This window comes from Equus przewalskii, chromosome X (assembly GCF_037783145.1).
Source record: "Equus przewalskii isolate Varuska chromosome X, EquPr2, whole genome shotgun sequence".
Lineage (NCBI taxonomy): Eukaryota > Metazoa > Chordata > Mammalia > Perissodactyla > Equidae > Equus > Equus przewalskii.
The window spans coordinates 24,663,320-24,682,325 of NC_091863.1; the positions used below are offsets into that span (position 1 = coordinate 24,663,320).

Below are 19,006 nucleotides of genomic sequence, written 5' to 3' on the forward strand. Positions count from 1 at the left end.
AACCATAGGTGGATTCCCACATAGGTTACGCTCTTCAGCATCGCCCCCAATCAGGGGGTTCAGTTAAGATTTCAAGTGAGGAAAAAATGAGGTAGAAATTTGATTTACACTAATACTACCTTTCACTTAAAGATAGCTTTGTAATTTTCCAAGTGTTTTAAGTAAAACCCTCCCTTCTTACTCTTAATACTGACTATACTTAGGAATTTAGGCAATATTAGAAAAAATTTCATTAAAATATTAAATATGCCTATTTCTCAATTATCTCCTCCTCAAAAACTTCCACTGGTTCCCTATTACCAGCAGAATCAAGTTCAAACACCTCAAGCTTAGGGTCTAAGCCCCACTCCACCTATGCCCATTAACTTGTTACGACATCAGAAATCTCAGCTGAAGTGAGAACTGTATTCACTGCCTCCCTAAAGTCAGTCTCCGTCTTGCCCTCAAGCCTTCGTTACCTCCTGTTCTTTCCCCTTCTAAATTGCCTTCCCCTTTGCTCACTACCTATATAGCAATATTATACCACTGAGGGCACTGGTTCCTCACTGTTTTTCCCTTCAACCTAATAACCTTATAAAAATCAGATGAAAGCTACAGACCCGCTTCCATATCAACACACATGTGAAACTCTGCACATAATTTCAGGTATTTACAGATCTCCTTTGAAGCCACAAACCTCAGTTAAAAACTGCTCTATGAGGGCAGAGCTGCAGACATGCTGTCTTCCAAGAGGCCTGACATACCTGCCCACTTCTCTAAACTTGCAAACTCTGAGAGATTACTCTCCATTTAGAGAAGGTAGAAAAATAAGGAATGGCTCTGTGGAAAAAGCAGAGGTTAAGGCGAGCCCTGAAGAACAGATAGTATTTATACATGCAGAGCTTTAGAAGGGCATTCCAACTGGAGGATAATGTGAGAGAGTGGAGAAGTGTGTCAAGTATATACAGAAACTAGTTGATGTATGAGTTCTCTCATGACCCGTGAGCATACATGGCACTTACCACTGTAGTATAGTTATCTGTTGATGGATCTATTTCTCCCACTAGCAGGTATGCACTAAGTACCTAGCATAGGACCACATTCATAAACTAAAAATATGCTTGTTGAATGGATGAATGTGACAAGGTGAAATGACATGTTGGATCATAGAAAGCTTGTGATGTCACAAGATTTTAGAAGACTGGTTTCAAAATGTTCAGACTTGTTTACGATGTTAAGAATTCATAAATATTAATAACATGTTAAATAGATATTATCTGAATCCTTTCATGAGAGCAGTTCCTGTTAGGACCACCGGCAATACTGTCGTCTTAGTTTCTACAGCTATTCACACCTAACAAAATTGCTCTGCCTTAAAATAGTCTAGAGTCAACACTTTCCCCAAATTCAAACTGATCTCATTCTAACTCGTTTGAATTAATGTACTTAGAAAAATAACATATTTTTGCTTAGAAGAATAAATGAACACATAAGAACTATTTACAAAATATGTGGTCACAGTGCACTTTTCATTTCTATTTTGACAGAAAGCAATTTATGGTAAATGAGATGCTATACCCTGATTGTAATGGTCAGTATTTGAAAATTCTGATGAGCCTATGGAATTTATACATGTGAAAAAAATAAAGCATCAAATTATGTCAAATTATCAAATTTGAGAACTACTGAAGGCAAAGTCCTTCATCTATTGTTTAGAAAACAGAAACAAAACTCTGCCAAGGAAGAGAACCTAAAGGAAAAACAAGCGGCCTAGACAGCCAAAGCGCCCACCTTCCTATCCATACATCCCAACAGGTCACTTACCGTTGGGGTCGCAGTGCTGCAGCTGACCCTTCTGAGCCGTCTCTGCATCAAGTCATGCTCCATACCGTTCACTTCAGCCTTCAACCGCTCTAGCTCCTCTTTCTCAAGTTTCAATTGCTTTGCTAACCTCTCCATCCTTGCTCGCTGATGTAACAGCAAGGCTATAGCATTACAGATAAAGTCATTGCAGAGAATAACAATGAACAAGTGACCAGGAAATTTTTATATGCACTGCTAATGTATAAAATACCCATAAGGAACCCTGTCATCCAATTTGAGTTGGCATTTATTCTCATGTCTTTCTAATACTACTCTCCCTCCATATCTGCTTTAATTTAGCTCTTGTAACTACTGCCAAAATGACACCACCTCTACATCCCTCTTTCCCTAGTTTCCCTAAGAATCTCTTTAACTATAGCTGTGTGTGTTTTAAACAGGCTCAATACCACACATAGTGAATTACAATCATAACTACTTCCCTTCTTATATACTGAAAGGTATATAAGGTAAATTCTCAGGTATCTTGAAATAGATAGACTTCTAACATACTCTATTCTCCTTTACATTTAGTTAGGCCCACTATTAACTAATCCAACAATGTTTTTCATTACTAATCCCGCTTCTCTTAAATATACATTACTTATAAATATCATTAGACCCTTCAGGAGATCTTCTTTAGAAAAGATTCAAATTCTTTCACCTAGTGAACACTAGTCCACCCTCTATGAATCCTTTTTCCCATTCTGTAGTTTGTATTTTTGACACTATCAACTTCACTTGTCTATATTTTTCTCCCAATGTTCTTCCTAAAACAAAGGCTTATTACATCACTATTATCATGTCTACATTTTCTTTTTTCTCTTTTTTTTTTTTTTGCTGAGGAAGATTCACCCTGAGCTAACATCTGCTGCCAATCTTCCTCTTTTGCATGTGAGCTGCCGTCATGGCATGGCCACTGACAGACGCGTGGTGTGGGTCCATGCCCGGGAACCAAACCTGGGCTGCCGAAGTGGAGCTCACCAAACTTAACCACTAGGTCACTGGAGCTGGCCCTACATTTTCATATTTTAAACAAAGTCTATAGATGACTCTGAAGCACTAACCCTATTCTTAATAGTAATGCTATTGCCCAATATTTAATAAATACTAAATATTTAATTAAACTAAACTATTTTGTTTTGAACAGGAGATTGCTGCCTCCCCACAAAGATCAAATTTCATAAAAGGGTGAAAATTACCTTGTGTATAGGCATAGTCATCTGATCCAGAACTAGAACTCCTCTGATACCTATGGCTTCCCTTTTCTCCCCCAGAGCCCGGTATCACTGAAATGGGCTGGATAGGTTCTGGGGCTGCAGAACGCTCTTCTTGGTCCACTAAATTTAAAAGATTTTCAGTCGTTGCTCGGCCTACTGTAATTTTAAAAACTGTAGTTGGGTTTGGTATCACCCGAGGAGATGGTGATGGAGCACACGAAGGTCCGGTTGGCTGTGTATATGTAATATACACAGGGTTAACACTAAATGGAGGTTTCGGTTGACTGGATATCCCTCTTGAAGGAGAACTTGAAGGTGGCGTGGTGGCTGTGTACAGAGAATGCTGATTCCGTGGAGACGGTTGATTACTGATAGGTGAAGGACTCCTATTAATTGCTGTCCCAGGTCTCTGAGAAGGTTCAACTGTAATTTCAATCTTCTTCATGGATCCTTTGGGTAAGCTAGATGTTGTGTATGGGAGATAGGCTACTGAATGGCTTCCCTGTTTCTGATAGCTAGGAGGTCCTTGTTGATATGGATGGGGTGGAGTAGTTGAAGGACTAGGTGGCATAAAGACATGAGAACTTGGGTGGCCCAACTGGGAAGGTTGCACTTGATGCTGTGGAGAGCTGAAGGGTGAAGGACACTGAGAAGGAGGTGGTGAATGGTAAGCAGCTTGAGGAATCTGCTGTTGTTTGGGAGAATACTGAGAAGGCTGATAGTTCTGTTGATGTGGATAAACAGGTAAAGGACGTTGGCCATAATGAGGCACGGGGCCCTGCGGTGAGGACTGCCATGGCGCACTCTGAGGAGTTTGTCTTCCTGGTGAACTCTGAGATGTCTGTCTAATGTAAATAGAACCAGGAGACCCATAGAGATTGCTTGGAATTTGTGGAAGAATTTGTAAAGCTCTTGGTACAGTCTGTCCAGAGGGTAGGTTTTGGGATACTGTAACAGTAATTGGATTTGTACTATACCGAGGTATGTGCATGTATGAAGGAGGTGGCGGCGGTGGTGGTGAAGGCCCTTGCATAGCAGATGGATTCATTCCTGTTTGCATGGAAGATGGCTGTTGAGGTGGCTGTGAAGGAGGAGTAGCTGCACTTCTATTCTGTTCATTCATAAAAAAAGGATTGTAATTGGGAGTAGCAGCCACAACAGCTGGAGCTGAGTGTGGTTCCTGAACTAAACATATCAGCTGTTTACCTGCTGCATGCTGTGGATCAATATGTCCATCACTTGAGCTATGTACCAGTGTTCGACCACCATTAAGTTGTGCTCCATCTCCTGGGTGGTAGCTACCAGGAGAATGGATACCCAGGTTAATATGCAAAAGGCGATTTCTATTCATCCTGTTGTCATCTGGACTATGGTATTCCATATATAAGTATTTGCTACTCTCCTGTGAAAGGGCTCGGCAACAGGCTTCAAGATTGTTGTTATTCTAAGGGAGAAAAATGGTAAAAGTAACATTGGCAAAATTAACACACCCTAATAGTGGAAGTCAAGCTTTGCCAAAGAGTTATGCAAATACAATTGTCCTAGAATAATTAGAGAACACTACTTCAAGCACAAAAAGCTTCACGATCATCTATCCTGAAAAGGAGATTCCAAACATTTCATATTATTGTACAGACATTTAGCTCACGTGACTAGTACTACCACTACTGCTACTGCTACAGAAACGTAAAGTACCTACTAATGAACATTGTGACTCAACCCCAACTGTTCTGACTCCAAATCCAGGACTCATTTTATACTTGTTGCATCTCAATAAATTAAAATGTTGGGCTAATCTTGGATTCACCACAATTGCTGCAATATACAAGTATAAGTAATATCCATCATTAATATTTAAACTGATAAACATGAAAATAACGATGTTTTAGTTTTCAAAAGACCACAAAAGGAGAAAAAAAATTATAATGAAATTCCTGAAGAGTCAAAACAATAAAAATTCTAAAGCAGCCTTCACTTTCCTTTTAACCAAAGTTATCACTACATAACTTCAACTGTCTGTATCATTATGAAAAATTAAGCTAAACAGAGAAATCAGTAAAAAATAAGCCCACTTTTTGAACTATGGTTCTATGACTTTACCAAAGCTATGGCAATTTAACACAAAAAACCAAGTCTTGACTGCCTTAACGAAATTCATTCACGCTCCCAGAGTCTCAAAACTTTATCCACTGAAAGGTAGCTGGGTAAACTTGCAAAATCATTTAAAGATTTGATTTTTTTGAGTTATATACACACGCAAAGATGGTAATAGTAAATTGACATTTTAGATGTTCCAATCAGCAGTAGTCAAACTAATAAAAGGTTCCCGCTTTTTTAATTTTAGGATGTTATAACGTAGGTTTTCCATTAAAACACAGAATTCAGAGTAATAGTAAAATTAGGTTAGTAAAATAGTAAAGTGACCATGACTGCTTTAAGTTTCAAATAAAACTCTAGTTTTTGTTCTCCCCTTAATCCATAGGTTTATAAACAACTTGAAGGAGAGACTTTATTTTCGCTTTTTGTATTTTTTTTTCTTTAGATAGCTGTCAGTGACATCTTCTAGTAGGCACTCAGTTTGAATCCTCCGGCTCCAAATTTGCTTAATATCAAGCTTCTCTCTCTTGATCAACGTGATTTTCAAACAGGATAAGAAAAAGCCCAGGGGCTGGCCCTGTGGCCGAGTGGTTAATTTTGCGTGCTCTGCTTCAGCGGCCCAGGGTTTCGTTGGTTTGGATCCTGGGCGTGGACCTAGCACCACTCATCAGGCCACACTGAGGCAGCGTCCCACGTACCACAACTACAAGGACCCACAACTAAAATATATACAACTATGTACTGGGGGCTTTGGGGAGAAGGAAAAATAAAAATCTTTAAAAAAACTTTTTTAAAAATGAAAAAAATTTAAAAAGAAAGAAAGAGAAAGCCCAAACTTTGAGTTTTCATTATTATTCTTATATTTCAACAATTATGTTTTTTTCCTATGGCTCAGAAAATATTTTTTAAAGTATTTGAATTTTAATATCAAAAACTTTATATAAGGAAAAGGATAAAAGTTATCTATGGAGTTTGATAAAGCCAATTGTTTAAATTTCTGAGAATTCATTTTGCAAAGGTTTGCTTGACTGAATCTCTTCTACTTCCTAAAGCTTCAGTATAGTAATGTACTTTTGGCCTGACATCCTCTCTCTTGAAATTACTGTTATAGTGGAAAGAACAGTGGGAGTCAGGAGACCAAGAATCTAGAACTGGCTTTCCAGTTAACTAGTTAAGCGCCTGTTGTCAAGCCATGTAACTTCCCAGGATCTCTTTCCTCATCTGTAAATTACTTGAGTAGATGAACCCCAAGCACTCTCCCCACTCTGAAATTGTGGCATTGTATGTCCTGTTTTAGGTTTAACCTTATTTGATTCTCAGCAGAAGTGAAGTGTTTCATTTTTACATAAAATGTACTTTTTCCTAAAATAAATATATAGTAATATATGTATGTGCATATCTATGTATATTTATGAACTAGAGAGAAGGTCATCATAATTGAGAAACTTTAAGTTATTTCAAAGGGAATGAATACTAGCCTTTTAGGTTTAGCAAATTTGGAGCCAAAGGATTCAAACTGAGTGCCTACTAGAAAATGTCACTGACAGCTATCTAAAGAAAAAAATATATAAAAAGTGAAAATAAAGTATCTCCTTCAAGTTGTTTATAAACCTATGGATTAAGGGGAGAATAAAAACTAGAGTTTTATTTGAAAACTAAAGCAGTCGTGGTCACTTTACTATTTGACATTTTTATTAATGATCGGGAAATTTCATGTTTTCTACACTGAATTAGGTAGCCTAATCAGTATCATCACAAAAAGGATCCAAATTCGAAATGATACAAAGTTGGATTTGTCAGCCAATTTAAATGCATGTCTACAGTGACAAGTTGTGTAAATTTTTTTATAAAAAAAAATTAAAACCACAAATACAAGATATTTAAGTATTATCTTTATGGAAGTATTTTCAAAAGAATACCACCAGAATAGATGCAAATGTCATATCTGACCTGCTAAATGTCTTAAAAGAAAAAAACTGGATAAAAATTTATCAAACAGTAAATATGAAGAATAGTTAAAGAAATCAAAATTGTTTAGTTGGATAAAGAGGTCAGAATTTTTTTTTTTTAATTTTATTTTTTTCCTTTTTCTCCCCAAAGTACCCCGGTACATAGTTGTATATTCTTAGTTGTGGGTCCTTCTAGTTGTGGCGTGTAAGGGGTCAGAATTTTTAAGAACATATGAACACTCTTGAAAGGACTTAGGCACATAAGCGTCATACTCCTAAAAAGTGATCCTAAATCAAGGGATGACAGACCAGAGAGAGGCTTTAAGGCTTGTATATGAAATGCAAACTATTGAGTCTCATATTTTCATGCCAACAGAGAAACTTTCCAGAGCCAGTAGGTGGTAAGTCTTCCTACCAATAAACTCTATTAATGCCAAAGGGACAAAATAAGTAAAAGACTTAGGACAATGTAAGTTATCAACAAATGTTCAGAGTTGAATTTAAATTCCATTCCTTCAGTTTACTAAGTGAGATGAAGACACTAAGCTATGAAAAAATACAGGTAATAAAGGGCTAAATAAAATTAAGTTAAAAATAAAACAAGGTTAGAGCTAGGTGCGGTCCTAAGATAGGTGTGGAAGGTGACTGCTAGGAAGTGGTTTTAACTAGAGGCCTCACTCATGTTTGGTTTCATGTCAGTGGGAAGTACCTTTGTTCTACCAGAGACCAAAATGGGGCTAAAATAAAGAGTGTAAATTCAGACTGGGAATGTGCGTTAGAAAAAACAAAAGCAAGCTATAGCACAAAACCCATAAGCCCAAAAGTCTAGACCTAGTAGACGGGCTTGCAAATAAAGGAAGCAGCTCTGTTACCACCACTGTTCAGTGAGTCTCTATTTCTGATTAACCTCAACTGTATATAGACTTAGGCTGTATCCTGAGCCGCTCACACTGCAATAAGGTACAGTTTGCATATTACGCCATAAGGCAGAGTTTGAACTGATTGTGTGTGCGAGAAGTCCAGTGGGCAGGACAGAAGTGCTGCTCCCAAAAGTCAACCAAATAGGGAAATGTTATAACCCCAAACCTACTGAGATCCTGTGAAGGATGATGCAAAACTCAACACGGGGAGTGTTAGGCCTGTTTCTCTGTTGCCCCTTGACTGGGAAGACATGTTCTATCAGAGATGAAAGACTTATTTCAATAAAAGACAACAAGACAAAAAGAACATGATTAAACTAAAGAAAGTAGCCTTACACTTACAAATTAGGCATTAGTAAGCATTTACCAAGTAGAAAAACAATAAGAAGTGGACTCTACAAACTTTGAAAAATAGGCTCAAGAGAACATAGTCTAAGAAGTTATAATGATAAATTTGAGATTCAAAATTCAATTCTAAGGATTTGGGAACTGATGAGACAACCCAAAAAATTTAAGAAGGGAAATGTGAGGAGAACCTTTTTTTTTTTTTTTTTTTTTTTTTTTTTGCTGCATGCCTCTACTCTTTTCTCTAAATCAGTGGTTCTCAATGGGGGAGATTTTGCCTCCCATGGGACATTTGACAATGTCTGGAGACATTTTTGGTTGTCACAACTGCAAGGATATTATTGGCATCTAGAGGGTAGAGGCCAGGGATGCTGCGAAACATCCTATAATGCACAAGGCAGACTCCAACAACAAAGATTATCCAGCCCAAGATGTTGACAGCGCCAAGGTTGAGAAATCCTGCTCTAAATGCTGCCCCCGCACCACATATCTAAGAAAACTTAACTGAGTTCTAGTCACCACGACACAAAGCCAGCTCTAATAAGGAAAACTGTAACTTAATATCACTATCAATGGTGGGCAATCTACCTGTATCATGCACTGAGACACCACACCCTCTGGAATCTCAGGGAAACGTTGTCGGAGGTCATGGAGAACCTGCATATCAAGCTGTGGACTGCTTTGCGCCATGCCAGAGCAAATGGTGGTCAAGTTTCTCTCAGGAAATGGATGCTAACCGGCCTTCCAATAGCAATGATCTTCCAACGCTACAATCATTTTCTATTAAAAGAAATTAAAGTATGGTTAAATTTAATTACATATTTCACTTTATTCAAACAGAAATCATCAATATATTAAAATGGAGAGAACTAAAATAAGTATATCTAATTCCAAAGTTGGAAAATTGACAAATTAAATTTAGCCAAAGCCCTTCTGATGTAATACAGCCAATCACTGGTTTAAAAAAAAGCCAAAAAAAAAATTCCCCAAAACTTCAGTTTCATTTTACTGTTTAAAAAAACACAAGCAGCTAGATTAAAAATAGAGTATTATTCTTTGGCCACCATATTTTTCTAGCCTTGAGAAATCCTCCTTGTGTATAATCATTCAGTTTCCCAAAGGCTATCACATCACTCCTCTAAAGCAGAGGAATCATTTTAATGTCTGAAATAATAAAATAAGGAAAGACTTGATAACAACACTGCAAGGCATACTTGTCCTGTTTGCCTTATATTCTCCCTATACTTTGAAGCCAAAAGGTTCAAATTTGAAGTCCAGGTAAAGGAAACCCAACGTCTAAATGAAACAACTGGGCAAAGAAAAATGAAAATGGAGAATCTTTTGTTTTCAAAGATGATGCTGGTAGCCTACTATCAGCCAGACCTGCCTAGCTAGGCCTTCGCCTAGTTCTGTGCGACTGGCACAGGTGCGAAGATGGTGGGATTGGCGGGGACAGTTTGATTAGAGGTAACTGACCTCAAATCTCACTGGCACTAGTCAAATTAAGCACCCATATAAATAAAGGCAACTACAGTCAAGTGCTGTCTAACAGCATTTCAGTCAACGCTAGACTGCATATACAAGGCTAGTCCCGTAAGATTAGTACCATATAGCCTAGGTGTATAGTAGGCTGTACCATCTACGTTTTGTAAGTACACTCTATGATGTTCGCACAACGAAAAAATCGCTTAACGACACATTTCTCAGAACAAATCCCCGTGATTAAGCAACACTTGACTGTAGTAAAGTAATAATGAAATGATAAATCAACTGGTAGCATCAAGGGACAATTAACTGATCCACTGTTTAACTTGTATTTCCCATTTTTTTTTTTTTTTAAAGATTTTATTTTTTCCTTTTTCTCCCCAAAGCCCCCCGGTACATAGTTGTGTATTCTTCGTTGTGGGTTCTTCTAATTGTGGCATGTGGGATGCTGCCTCAGCGTGGTCTGATGAGCAGTGCCATGTCCGCGCCCAGGATTCGAACTAACGAAACACTGGGCCGCCTGCAGCGGAGCGCGCGAACTTAACCACTCGGCCATGGGGCCAGCCCCGTATTTCCCATTTTTAAAAGGGAAAAAACATACAGTGTATACCATACAATCTCGTAATATTTTTCCTGTGTTCACTCACTAGATAGTCAAATATTTTTAAGAATGAGAAGTAAACACCTGCATATTCATAGGATACACGGAAACCATGATTATAAGATACATGTCTAAACCACACACATATGAGAGTATCATCCCACACCAGATCTTTTATTTCTTGCAAATAGGCCCCAAAACTTAAATTACACCATTACTTGGGGCAATGTAGAGAACTATGGAGAATATTTTAAAAATAAAAAATGCTTAAGGAAAATATTGAATTACTTCTGCTAGTTTATAATTACATACGTAATTAAAAAATAAATATGTAATCTGAAATTTGACTTTCATTATAGGAAAGGAATTTCATTTTGCATGCAATCTGCTGACTTTTACTGGGCATCTAGCTCTCTCTCTTCTTTCTAAGCCAAGACTGTCAAGAGTTATGTAGGGGCCAGCCCCATGCCCAAGTGTTTAAGTTCAGCGTCCTCCACTTCAGTGGCCCGGGTTCACTTCCTGGGCATGGACCTATACCACTTGTCCACAGCCATGGTGTGGTGGCAACCCACATACAAAAATAGAGGAAGACTGGCACAGATGTTAGCTCAGGGCCAATCTTCCTCAGGGGGGAAAAAAAAAGGTGGGAGCTTGTTAGAATAACCTGGAAATCAGCTTGAAGAGGCTCCCGCTGGCTGAATCTCTGACAATTTGAGCACCAAAATAATTAAAAATAGTAATGAATTATAGGCCTGTAGAAAAGAGAAACCCATGAGTCCACATCAATAATAAGTAGACAGTTAAATACAAACATACATAGATGGAGAAGGGAGGGCTTTTGCTTACAGTGGAATCCAGCTGGTAAATGTGCAGAGAGTGTTGGAGCTGGAAAAATCATCATTTTGCAGCCATCACAGTACAGACTACTTCAAGCAAGAATCATCAAAGGATGCTAAATCTAGGGGGAAATCTGGATAAAGAGTAGGATATATTAATAAAGTGTTTCCCCAAAGAATTGCTTATTAGTTGCAAGGGGGAAAAATTTAACTATAGAGTGGATATAGCCAACAGTCTCTTGACTAGGTAATCAAAACATCACCCATGAGGGACAGATGCACAGCATACACCTGATGTGATACCCTGAGAAGAATATATCACTATATGGTATTCCAGCCAGAAATGCATAACCTGAAACTACTCATGAAAACAGATAAATCCAAAATGGGAAATGTTCTATTAAAAAAAAAAGCAGGGAGGGGGCTGGCCCTGTGGCCGAGTGATTAAGTTCGCACGCTCCAGGGTTTTGCCAGTTTGGATCCTGGGCACGGACGTGGCACTGCTCATCAGGCCATGTCGAGGCGGCGTCCCACATGCCACCAACTAGAAGGACCCACAACTAAAATATACAACTATGTACTGGGGGGGATTTGGGGAGAAAAAGCAATTAAAAAGAAAAAAAGATTGGCAACAGTTGTTAGCTCAGACGCCAATCTTTAAAAAAAAAAAAAAAGCAGGGAGTAGGGTAGTGAGAACGTCATCTTAAAATTGCCAATGTCGGGGCCGGCCCAGTGGTGCAGCGGTTAAGTTCGCACGTTTCACTTCTCGGCAGCCCAGGGTTTGCTGGTTCAGATCCCAGGTGCAGACATGGCACTGTTTGGCTAAAGCCATGCTGTGGTAGGCATCCCATGTATAAAGCAGAGGAAGATGGGCATGGATGTTAGCTTAGGGCCAGTCTTCCTCAGCAAAAGAGGAGGATTGGCAGCAGATGTTAGCTCAGGGCTAATCTTCCTCAAAAAAAAAAAAACAAAAAAAACCCACAAATTGCCAACGTCATAAAAGGCAAAGGCTAGAAAAATATTACAGATTAAAGAAGACACAGCCATAACAACTAAATCCTAGACTGGATCCTATACTAAATGAAGAAAATATTTAAAAAAATAAATGGATCAACTGATAAAATTGAAATGTGGATGATAGATTAGGAAAAGTATTCTACCAATGTTAAATTTATTGAATCTACTAAGTTTACTGACTTGATAACTGCTGTAGTTATATATGAAAATATCCCTATTTTCAGGAATTAAGCAATGAAGCATTTAGGGGTAAAGGGCATGACATATGCAACTTACTCTCAAATTGTTCAGGAAAAAATACATATCCTATATATGTGTGTATGCACACATGCACACAGAGGGAAGGAACAAATTACAAAGCAAAAAGGGAGAAATGTTAACAACAGGTGAATCTCGTTAAAAGGTATACCATGTTCTTTGTACTATTTTTATTCTTGCAACTTCTGCAAGTTTGGAATTATTTCCAAATAAAAAGTCAAAACAAAATAAAACCAAACAGAAAGCCTGCAATTCTGTTAGGGGCTATGCATTGTTCACCACTGCATTTGCAGAGCCTCACCTAGTACCTGTTCAAGTGTTTGTTAAATGATGAAGAATTAAGTTTACTATACTAAACCAATCTAGCTAGTAAGACAGAGAAATATATATATGAACCTTTAGATGAACCTTGCCCCCCTCCTCCTGCACAAACTCCCAATAAAAATTTGGGGGTATCAGAGATCACCTATGTAGAGTGATTTGTGAATGCTTATAAAAAAAGGAAAATAGGGTTAGGCCACTGAATCAATGAGAATATTTTTACAGTTTGCCCCTTTTAAAATACCCCAAATCCAAAATGCTAAGAGATTCTACCAGATTAACAATCTAGGCTTTAATTTAAAATGCAAACTATTTCAAAGTCCTTAATGTTAATTTTTTTCTCAAACAAGGTTTGAATTATCCACCCTTTTGATCAAAGCAAACATTACCTGCCATTTTCACAGTAAGGCAATCCATAATTTGCACTAGCCACTGGAGTCCTAACTAGATGAGCAACCTTGCTAAGTCACTGAAGCTCTAAGGCAGCGCTGTCCAATAAAAATATAATGTAAATCATTTTAAATGTTCTAGTAGCCACATTAAGAAAGTAAAAAGAAACAGGTAAAATTAATTTTAATCTCATTTAAACCAATATATCAAAAATACTGTTTACTGCTTTAACATAAAATCAATATAATAATCATTGATAAGCTATTTTACATACGTTTTTCAAAATAAGTCCTTGAAATCCAGTGTGTATTTCACACTTACAGCACATCTCAGTTCGGACTGACCACATCTCAAGTGCTAAGCAGCCACCAGTAGTTAGTCACAGCTACCTTATCGGACAGCACAGCTTTAAGACTTCAGGATTTTCATTTAAATGACAGGCTAAGACCTAGAACTCTTAGATTCCAATTCAGCATGTCCTTTAAGGGTATACAACTGACTAGGCACAGACCAGGTATTCATTGAATATTTGTTAGGTGAAATGAAAAAAAAACAGAATTCACTGAATTTAATGATAGGAATGACCTTAGGTAATCAACTCTGCTTGTGTCTACAGAAATAACAGCTTTCCTACCAGGAATGATTCCTCAATATTTGAGGGGCTAACCACATTCCGAATACTTGATGACTATCTAATCATTGTCAGTAAAGAGATTCTGAAACACGCAAAGGCTTAACTTGAGCTTTCCTAGTGGCTTCAAAGAACAGTTTTATTCATTCTCAATCCTAATGTCAAGTCTTTAAAATATAAGGGCAATACAATTGCCTTTTTATGAGAAGAAAGAAAAGGCAACAAGGGTCAACAAGAACAAAGAGGTTTCAGGCGTCAAGAGCTTGGGCTCCGTGTATTTCAAAGCTCCTAGGAGCTGCTAGCTCTCAGCTTTGTCAGCCATCAGAACCTCAGATGCTACCAAGGCCAAAGGTACCATTAATTTTATCACTATTATCGTCAGCTATCACTTACTAAACAACTACGCCCTGAAAGGTAGCTATTATCATCTCCACTTTACAAGTAAGAAAAGAAACTCAGAGAATGGGCATATGGCAGAAACATGACTCAAACACAAGCCTGCCTTCTCCAAAATCTCTGTTCTTTCCACTATGTCATTGGTAGGAATCAAGGACGTTCCCAGCAGAGCGATGATGAGTGCCCTTCTTTGACTGGCTGGGAAAAAAAGAAGCAAACCCTCATCAGTTTATCATCCAAATAGGAGCTTACAGGCATTTGCAAGGTGGAGGGCTGAGAGGGGAGGAAAGAATCCTTGTACAAACAAGCTGTTTTAGGACACACAAGAGGCAGAGCTAAAGGGAAGAAGTTGCCTTTTAAAAAAAAAAAATGGTTACAAATATTTGCCTTTGAAAAAACATATTAGAAAGCATCTTTAAAATTGAAGCCAACAACTTACACGCCCACAAAGATGGCTATCGTCTGAAAAAATGATTAATAGTAGACCTACTTTTTGAGTAGGAATCTAAACTGATAAAAATGTATTCTCTCTAAGGGCTTATGTATGTAATCTTAATAGTGGTTAGCACTTTGTCCTGTACAAACATTCGCTCACACAAGCATTAACAGACATGGATAATCATTAAGTATTTCAAAATAAATAACACTCTCAAATAAACTTAGTAATTTCTTGATGATTATTAAAATGTTAATATACTTCTTTTAAAAAAGCAATTTCCTGGGCCGGCCTGGGCACAGTGGTTAAGTGCACACCTTCTGCTTTCGCGGCCCGGGGTTTGCTGGTTTGGATCCTGGGTGCAGACACGGCACCGCTTGTCAAGCCATGCTGTGGCAGGCATCCCACATATAAAGTAGAGGAAGATGGACACGGATGTTAGCTCAGGGCCAGGCTTCCTCAGCAAAAAGAGGAGAACTGGTGGCAGATGTTAGCTCAAGGCTAATCTTCCTCAAAAAAAAAAAAGCAATTTCCTTTCTGCCCACTGGGAGGTTAAGCCAATAGATAGTTAACAAACAGAATATATTCCAGCCAATAAGATGGGCCTGTTTCCTTAAAAAGCACTTAAAGTTTTACACTAAAGTACTACACTGTATTTTTGTATTTAATTAATCCCATAGAATACAACTACAATGGAACATTGGCATATAGTATATTACAGATTTGGATATGGTGCAGATCAAAACATACAATCTATTCCAGTCCATATATATCGATGAATGCAACAACTATGCAAAAACATATGGACTTTGTTTCTTAACAACTTTATAATAAAGTGATGGGTGATGATTTGACACCTTAAAACTAGGCAGAGGACTCAAGCAGTATCTGAACTGTCCTGGCTAGGCCAGGACGTGACCCCACTCCTGGAACACCCTTGAAACACCTCCAGTAAAGCACAGATGGCCACAGCTGTGGAATGTGGAGCTAGGTAGGCGGTGACCCTAGATCAAGAAAGCAGAGATATCGAAGGCCTAAATCCTCTGATCGTCACCCAGTCCCGAAGCCACATAAACCAGGAGGCTGCAGGGTGGAGCCTTTACCGCCTCGCAGCCTTGCAGGGACTCCTGTAACTTCTGAAGCAGGAGGAGAATGGGGGGCCAGGATGGTACGCTTAGCAGGAGAACCACTCTGAGGCTTCCTCCAGGGGGGGCAGCTACCCACCTCGTTCAGAAGTGCCAGCACCACAAGGCCCAGTGGGCTGTGTCCCTCAGAAAGCAAGTGCTGGGATTTCTCCCACAGAATTCCTGCTCCCAATCAGAGAGGCAGGTCCCCCAGAGCTCTGCTCTGATGCCGCCATTCTCCACACTCTAGAAAATGACCTCGACACCGAGTGCTTTGTTTCCACAGACTTTTCCAAGCTCAGCAAACGTGCAGGGCAGTGTTGCTGTGGCCGTGACTGTTTACCTCTGCCAGAATTTTAGTTCACTTCCTAAAATAATCATATCACAGGTTACAAACCAATGCTCTGTGGGCCGCATCCAGTTCATTGATCTGCTTGGTTTGGCTCTGGCAGTGTAAAAAAAAAAAAAAAAAATTGAGCCACACTTTAAAATAGGGAAATTTTACATAAAACTGTGGATATCTAGCTTTTCTCCGAAAAAATCAGAAGAGCTAGCAACAGTAGGCAACAATTGGCTAAAGCTGAGGCGTTGCTCCCATTTAGAAAGGACACATACTCTCCAGCCTGCCTAGTTCCTACACTCCCTAGGGTGTCCCACACACTCAGGCCAGCCTTGCTTCACTCATTGATATACTTGCTGGGTCTGTGACACCTGAAATGTGTTCGACAGTGAGGTTTAAAGATAATACTCTATCAGTCTAGTCTAGTGTGTCTCAACAGTATGCTACTGATGTGGTAATCTGGGCACAATAATTCTTCATAATGCGAGCCTGTTGTGTGTGTTGCAAGGTGCTTAGCATCCTGGCCCCTCCTGTAAAATCCCAGCAGCCCCCCCAAGTGGCCCCTGGACAGGCAATAGGATCTCGGGCTGACAACCACTACTAGCATGTTGTTTGGTGAGGCGAGCATTTCCCAAGTTTGAAGAAAAGTTAGCATCGTCCTGAGAGGACTTTTAAGATTAAAAATAAAGGAATCATTCATTTTTCTGACTGGTCTGGTCCAAGTAATAATGGTTGAACAAAAACACGTATACTAGTATAAAGCTTTGGAACATTCATCCATCTTCTTGCTGCTTTAGAGGTTTTAATTTTAGATAGTATTTCTTGAGCCATATCTATGTCCCAGGCACTGTGCTAAGTGCTTTATCTCATTTAATCTCTGTTATCATCCATGGGAGACAGAATAACATCATCCACATTTTACAAATGAGGAAATGTGAGGCTCAGAAAGGGCAAATAATTTGCCTGTGGTCACACAGTTAACAAGCAGCAAAGCTAGGATACAAACTTGAAGGCTATGCTTTAACCATTATTCTCCTGTACTGTTGGCCACATGGTAAGACTTTGATGATATCATAACTCTTAAAGACAGTGTAAAGTTTAAACCAAAACCTGCTTTTAAAACAAGAATTTTTGTACCAGGTTGTGAATTCTTCAAGGTAAACAGCAACAAGAAGTGGCTGACATTGGGGCATAACAAATGGTCTTTTACTGGCAGAGGTAAGGGTCCTAATTTCAGGATTTTGCACATATATATGCAAAGGTGCTACCAAAATAACAACAGAGAGATAGGAATATGGTGATTATTATTTCCCTTAAACGAGCCTTCCAAATAATTTCTAAGACAATCGTCCTATATGATTTTCCTTACAGTGGAAACCATTTTGAAATAGTTACATATTAACGACATCTATCTCATACTGTTATATTCTCAAAAGAGATATACTATGGATCAAAATAATATTCATATTAAAAGAATCATCAAAAGCATTTTCATTTGTCTATTTGTTTTGTTTTGTTTTTTTTGAGGAAGATTAGCCCTGAGCTAACTACTGCCAGTCCTCCTCTTTTTGCTGAGGAAGCCTGGCCCTGAGCTAACATCCATGCCCATCTTCCTCTACTTTATACGTGGGACGCCTACCACAGCATGGTGTGCCAAGCAGTGCCATGTCCACACCCGGGATCTGAACCAGTGAACCCCGGGCCACCAAGAAGCGGAACATGCAAACTTAACCGCTGTGCCACCGGGCCAGCCCCATCATCAAAAGCATTTTCACATTAAACATAGCCCCCCAGAAACAAATAGAAACATATTCAGATTAAATTTAAGCTTAACATCCTCCCCCTAAGTGACTATCTGTTTGCCAGCTGTCACCTATGCAGGACATATCATACAGGCCACCCCCTGCCTTCCTCCACTAACCTGTCCAACAAAAACAAAAATAAAGGTACTTGGCATCTCCTCCCAGTTCCGAGGTCAGTAACAAAGAGGTAAGATATTAAAAAACAAACAAAGTTTAATGACCTTCTATAATGGTGTATGAAAAAGAAATGCAAAAGCCTTCATTCTTATTTACTAGAAATATTTTGTTCAATTAAGAATATTGAATTGGTGGTTGGGAAAAAATGGTATCTAGGTTAGAGAAATCAAAGATTTCCTTTATAAAGTGACTAAAAATATCTCAAGAACATTCTGGAAAAGGCAAAACTATAGAGAAAGTAAAAAGATCACTGGTTACCAGGGGTTTGTGGGGAGGAAGAGAGGGTTCATGGGTGAAGCATAGGAGATGCTTAGGGCGGTGAAATTATTCTGTATGATATTGTAACGGTAGATACATGACATTATGCGCTTGTCAAAACCCATGGAACTTTATAACACAAAGAGCAAACCTTAAAGCATGCAAATTTTAAAAAGCCTTTTAGGAGGTCAGGGGAATCCCAGGAAGGAATGGAGACCATATGACAGCATCTAACTGTATTATAAATGTATGAAACAGTACCACTGCAGGGGATGAGGGAGGAAAATGCTGATCTAAATAACTTTAGAAATGAGCGGAATCTATAAGACTAAAAGCAGAGGGAACTGTACATAAGCACTGTACTCTAGTAACAACCTACAGAAATGATCCCTGAAAGTACAGTCTATAAGCATTGTACTCTACTTGATAAAACTGTTTCCCACGGGGGTACAGGTTGACAATTCTGATACATATCTATACACGTATACTAGGGCTGAACAATTAAGAAAATGAATGGTGAATGGTAGGAGCCAGGTTTCTCACTGTTATAGTGGAAGGTTACAG

General features: G+C 38.8%; 1 protein-coding gene across 15 annotated transcripts in view; it reads right to left on the reverse strand.

Annotated features, from left to right (window-relative positions):
* Positions 1–19,006, reverse strand: part of TAB3 (TGF-beta activated kinase 1 (MAP3K7) binding protein 3) — a 60,283-nt gene that overhangs the window by 22,230 nt on the left and 19,047 nt on the right. For 8 of the 15 annotated variants that reach the window (XR_011536238.1, XR_011536237.1, XM_070606134.1 and 5 more), the window contains exons 5-8: positions 11,303–11,426; positions 8,959–9,150; positions 3,042–4,503; positions 1,804–1,964 (exon numbers count right to left, since the gene is read on the reverse strand). Coding sequence is in view for 13 of the 15 variants with exons in the window: in XM_070606134.1 (XP_070462235.1) it covers positions 1,804–1,964; positions 3,042–4,503; positions 8,959–9,060 (1,725 nt within the window). In the remaining 2 variants the exon portion in view is untranslated. Of the gene's footprint in view, positions 1–1,803; positions 1,965–3,041; positions 4,504–4,758; positions 4,875–8,958; positions 9,151–11,302; positions 11,427–19,006 lie in introns of all 15 variants that reach the window. The other 7 variants (XM_070606137.1, XM_070606136.1, XM_070606138.1 and 4 more) reach the window with 3 other exon arrangements.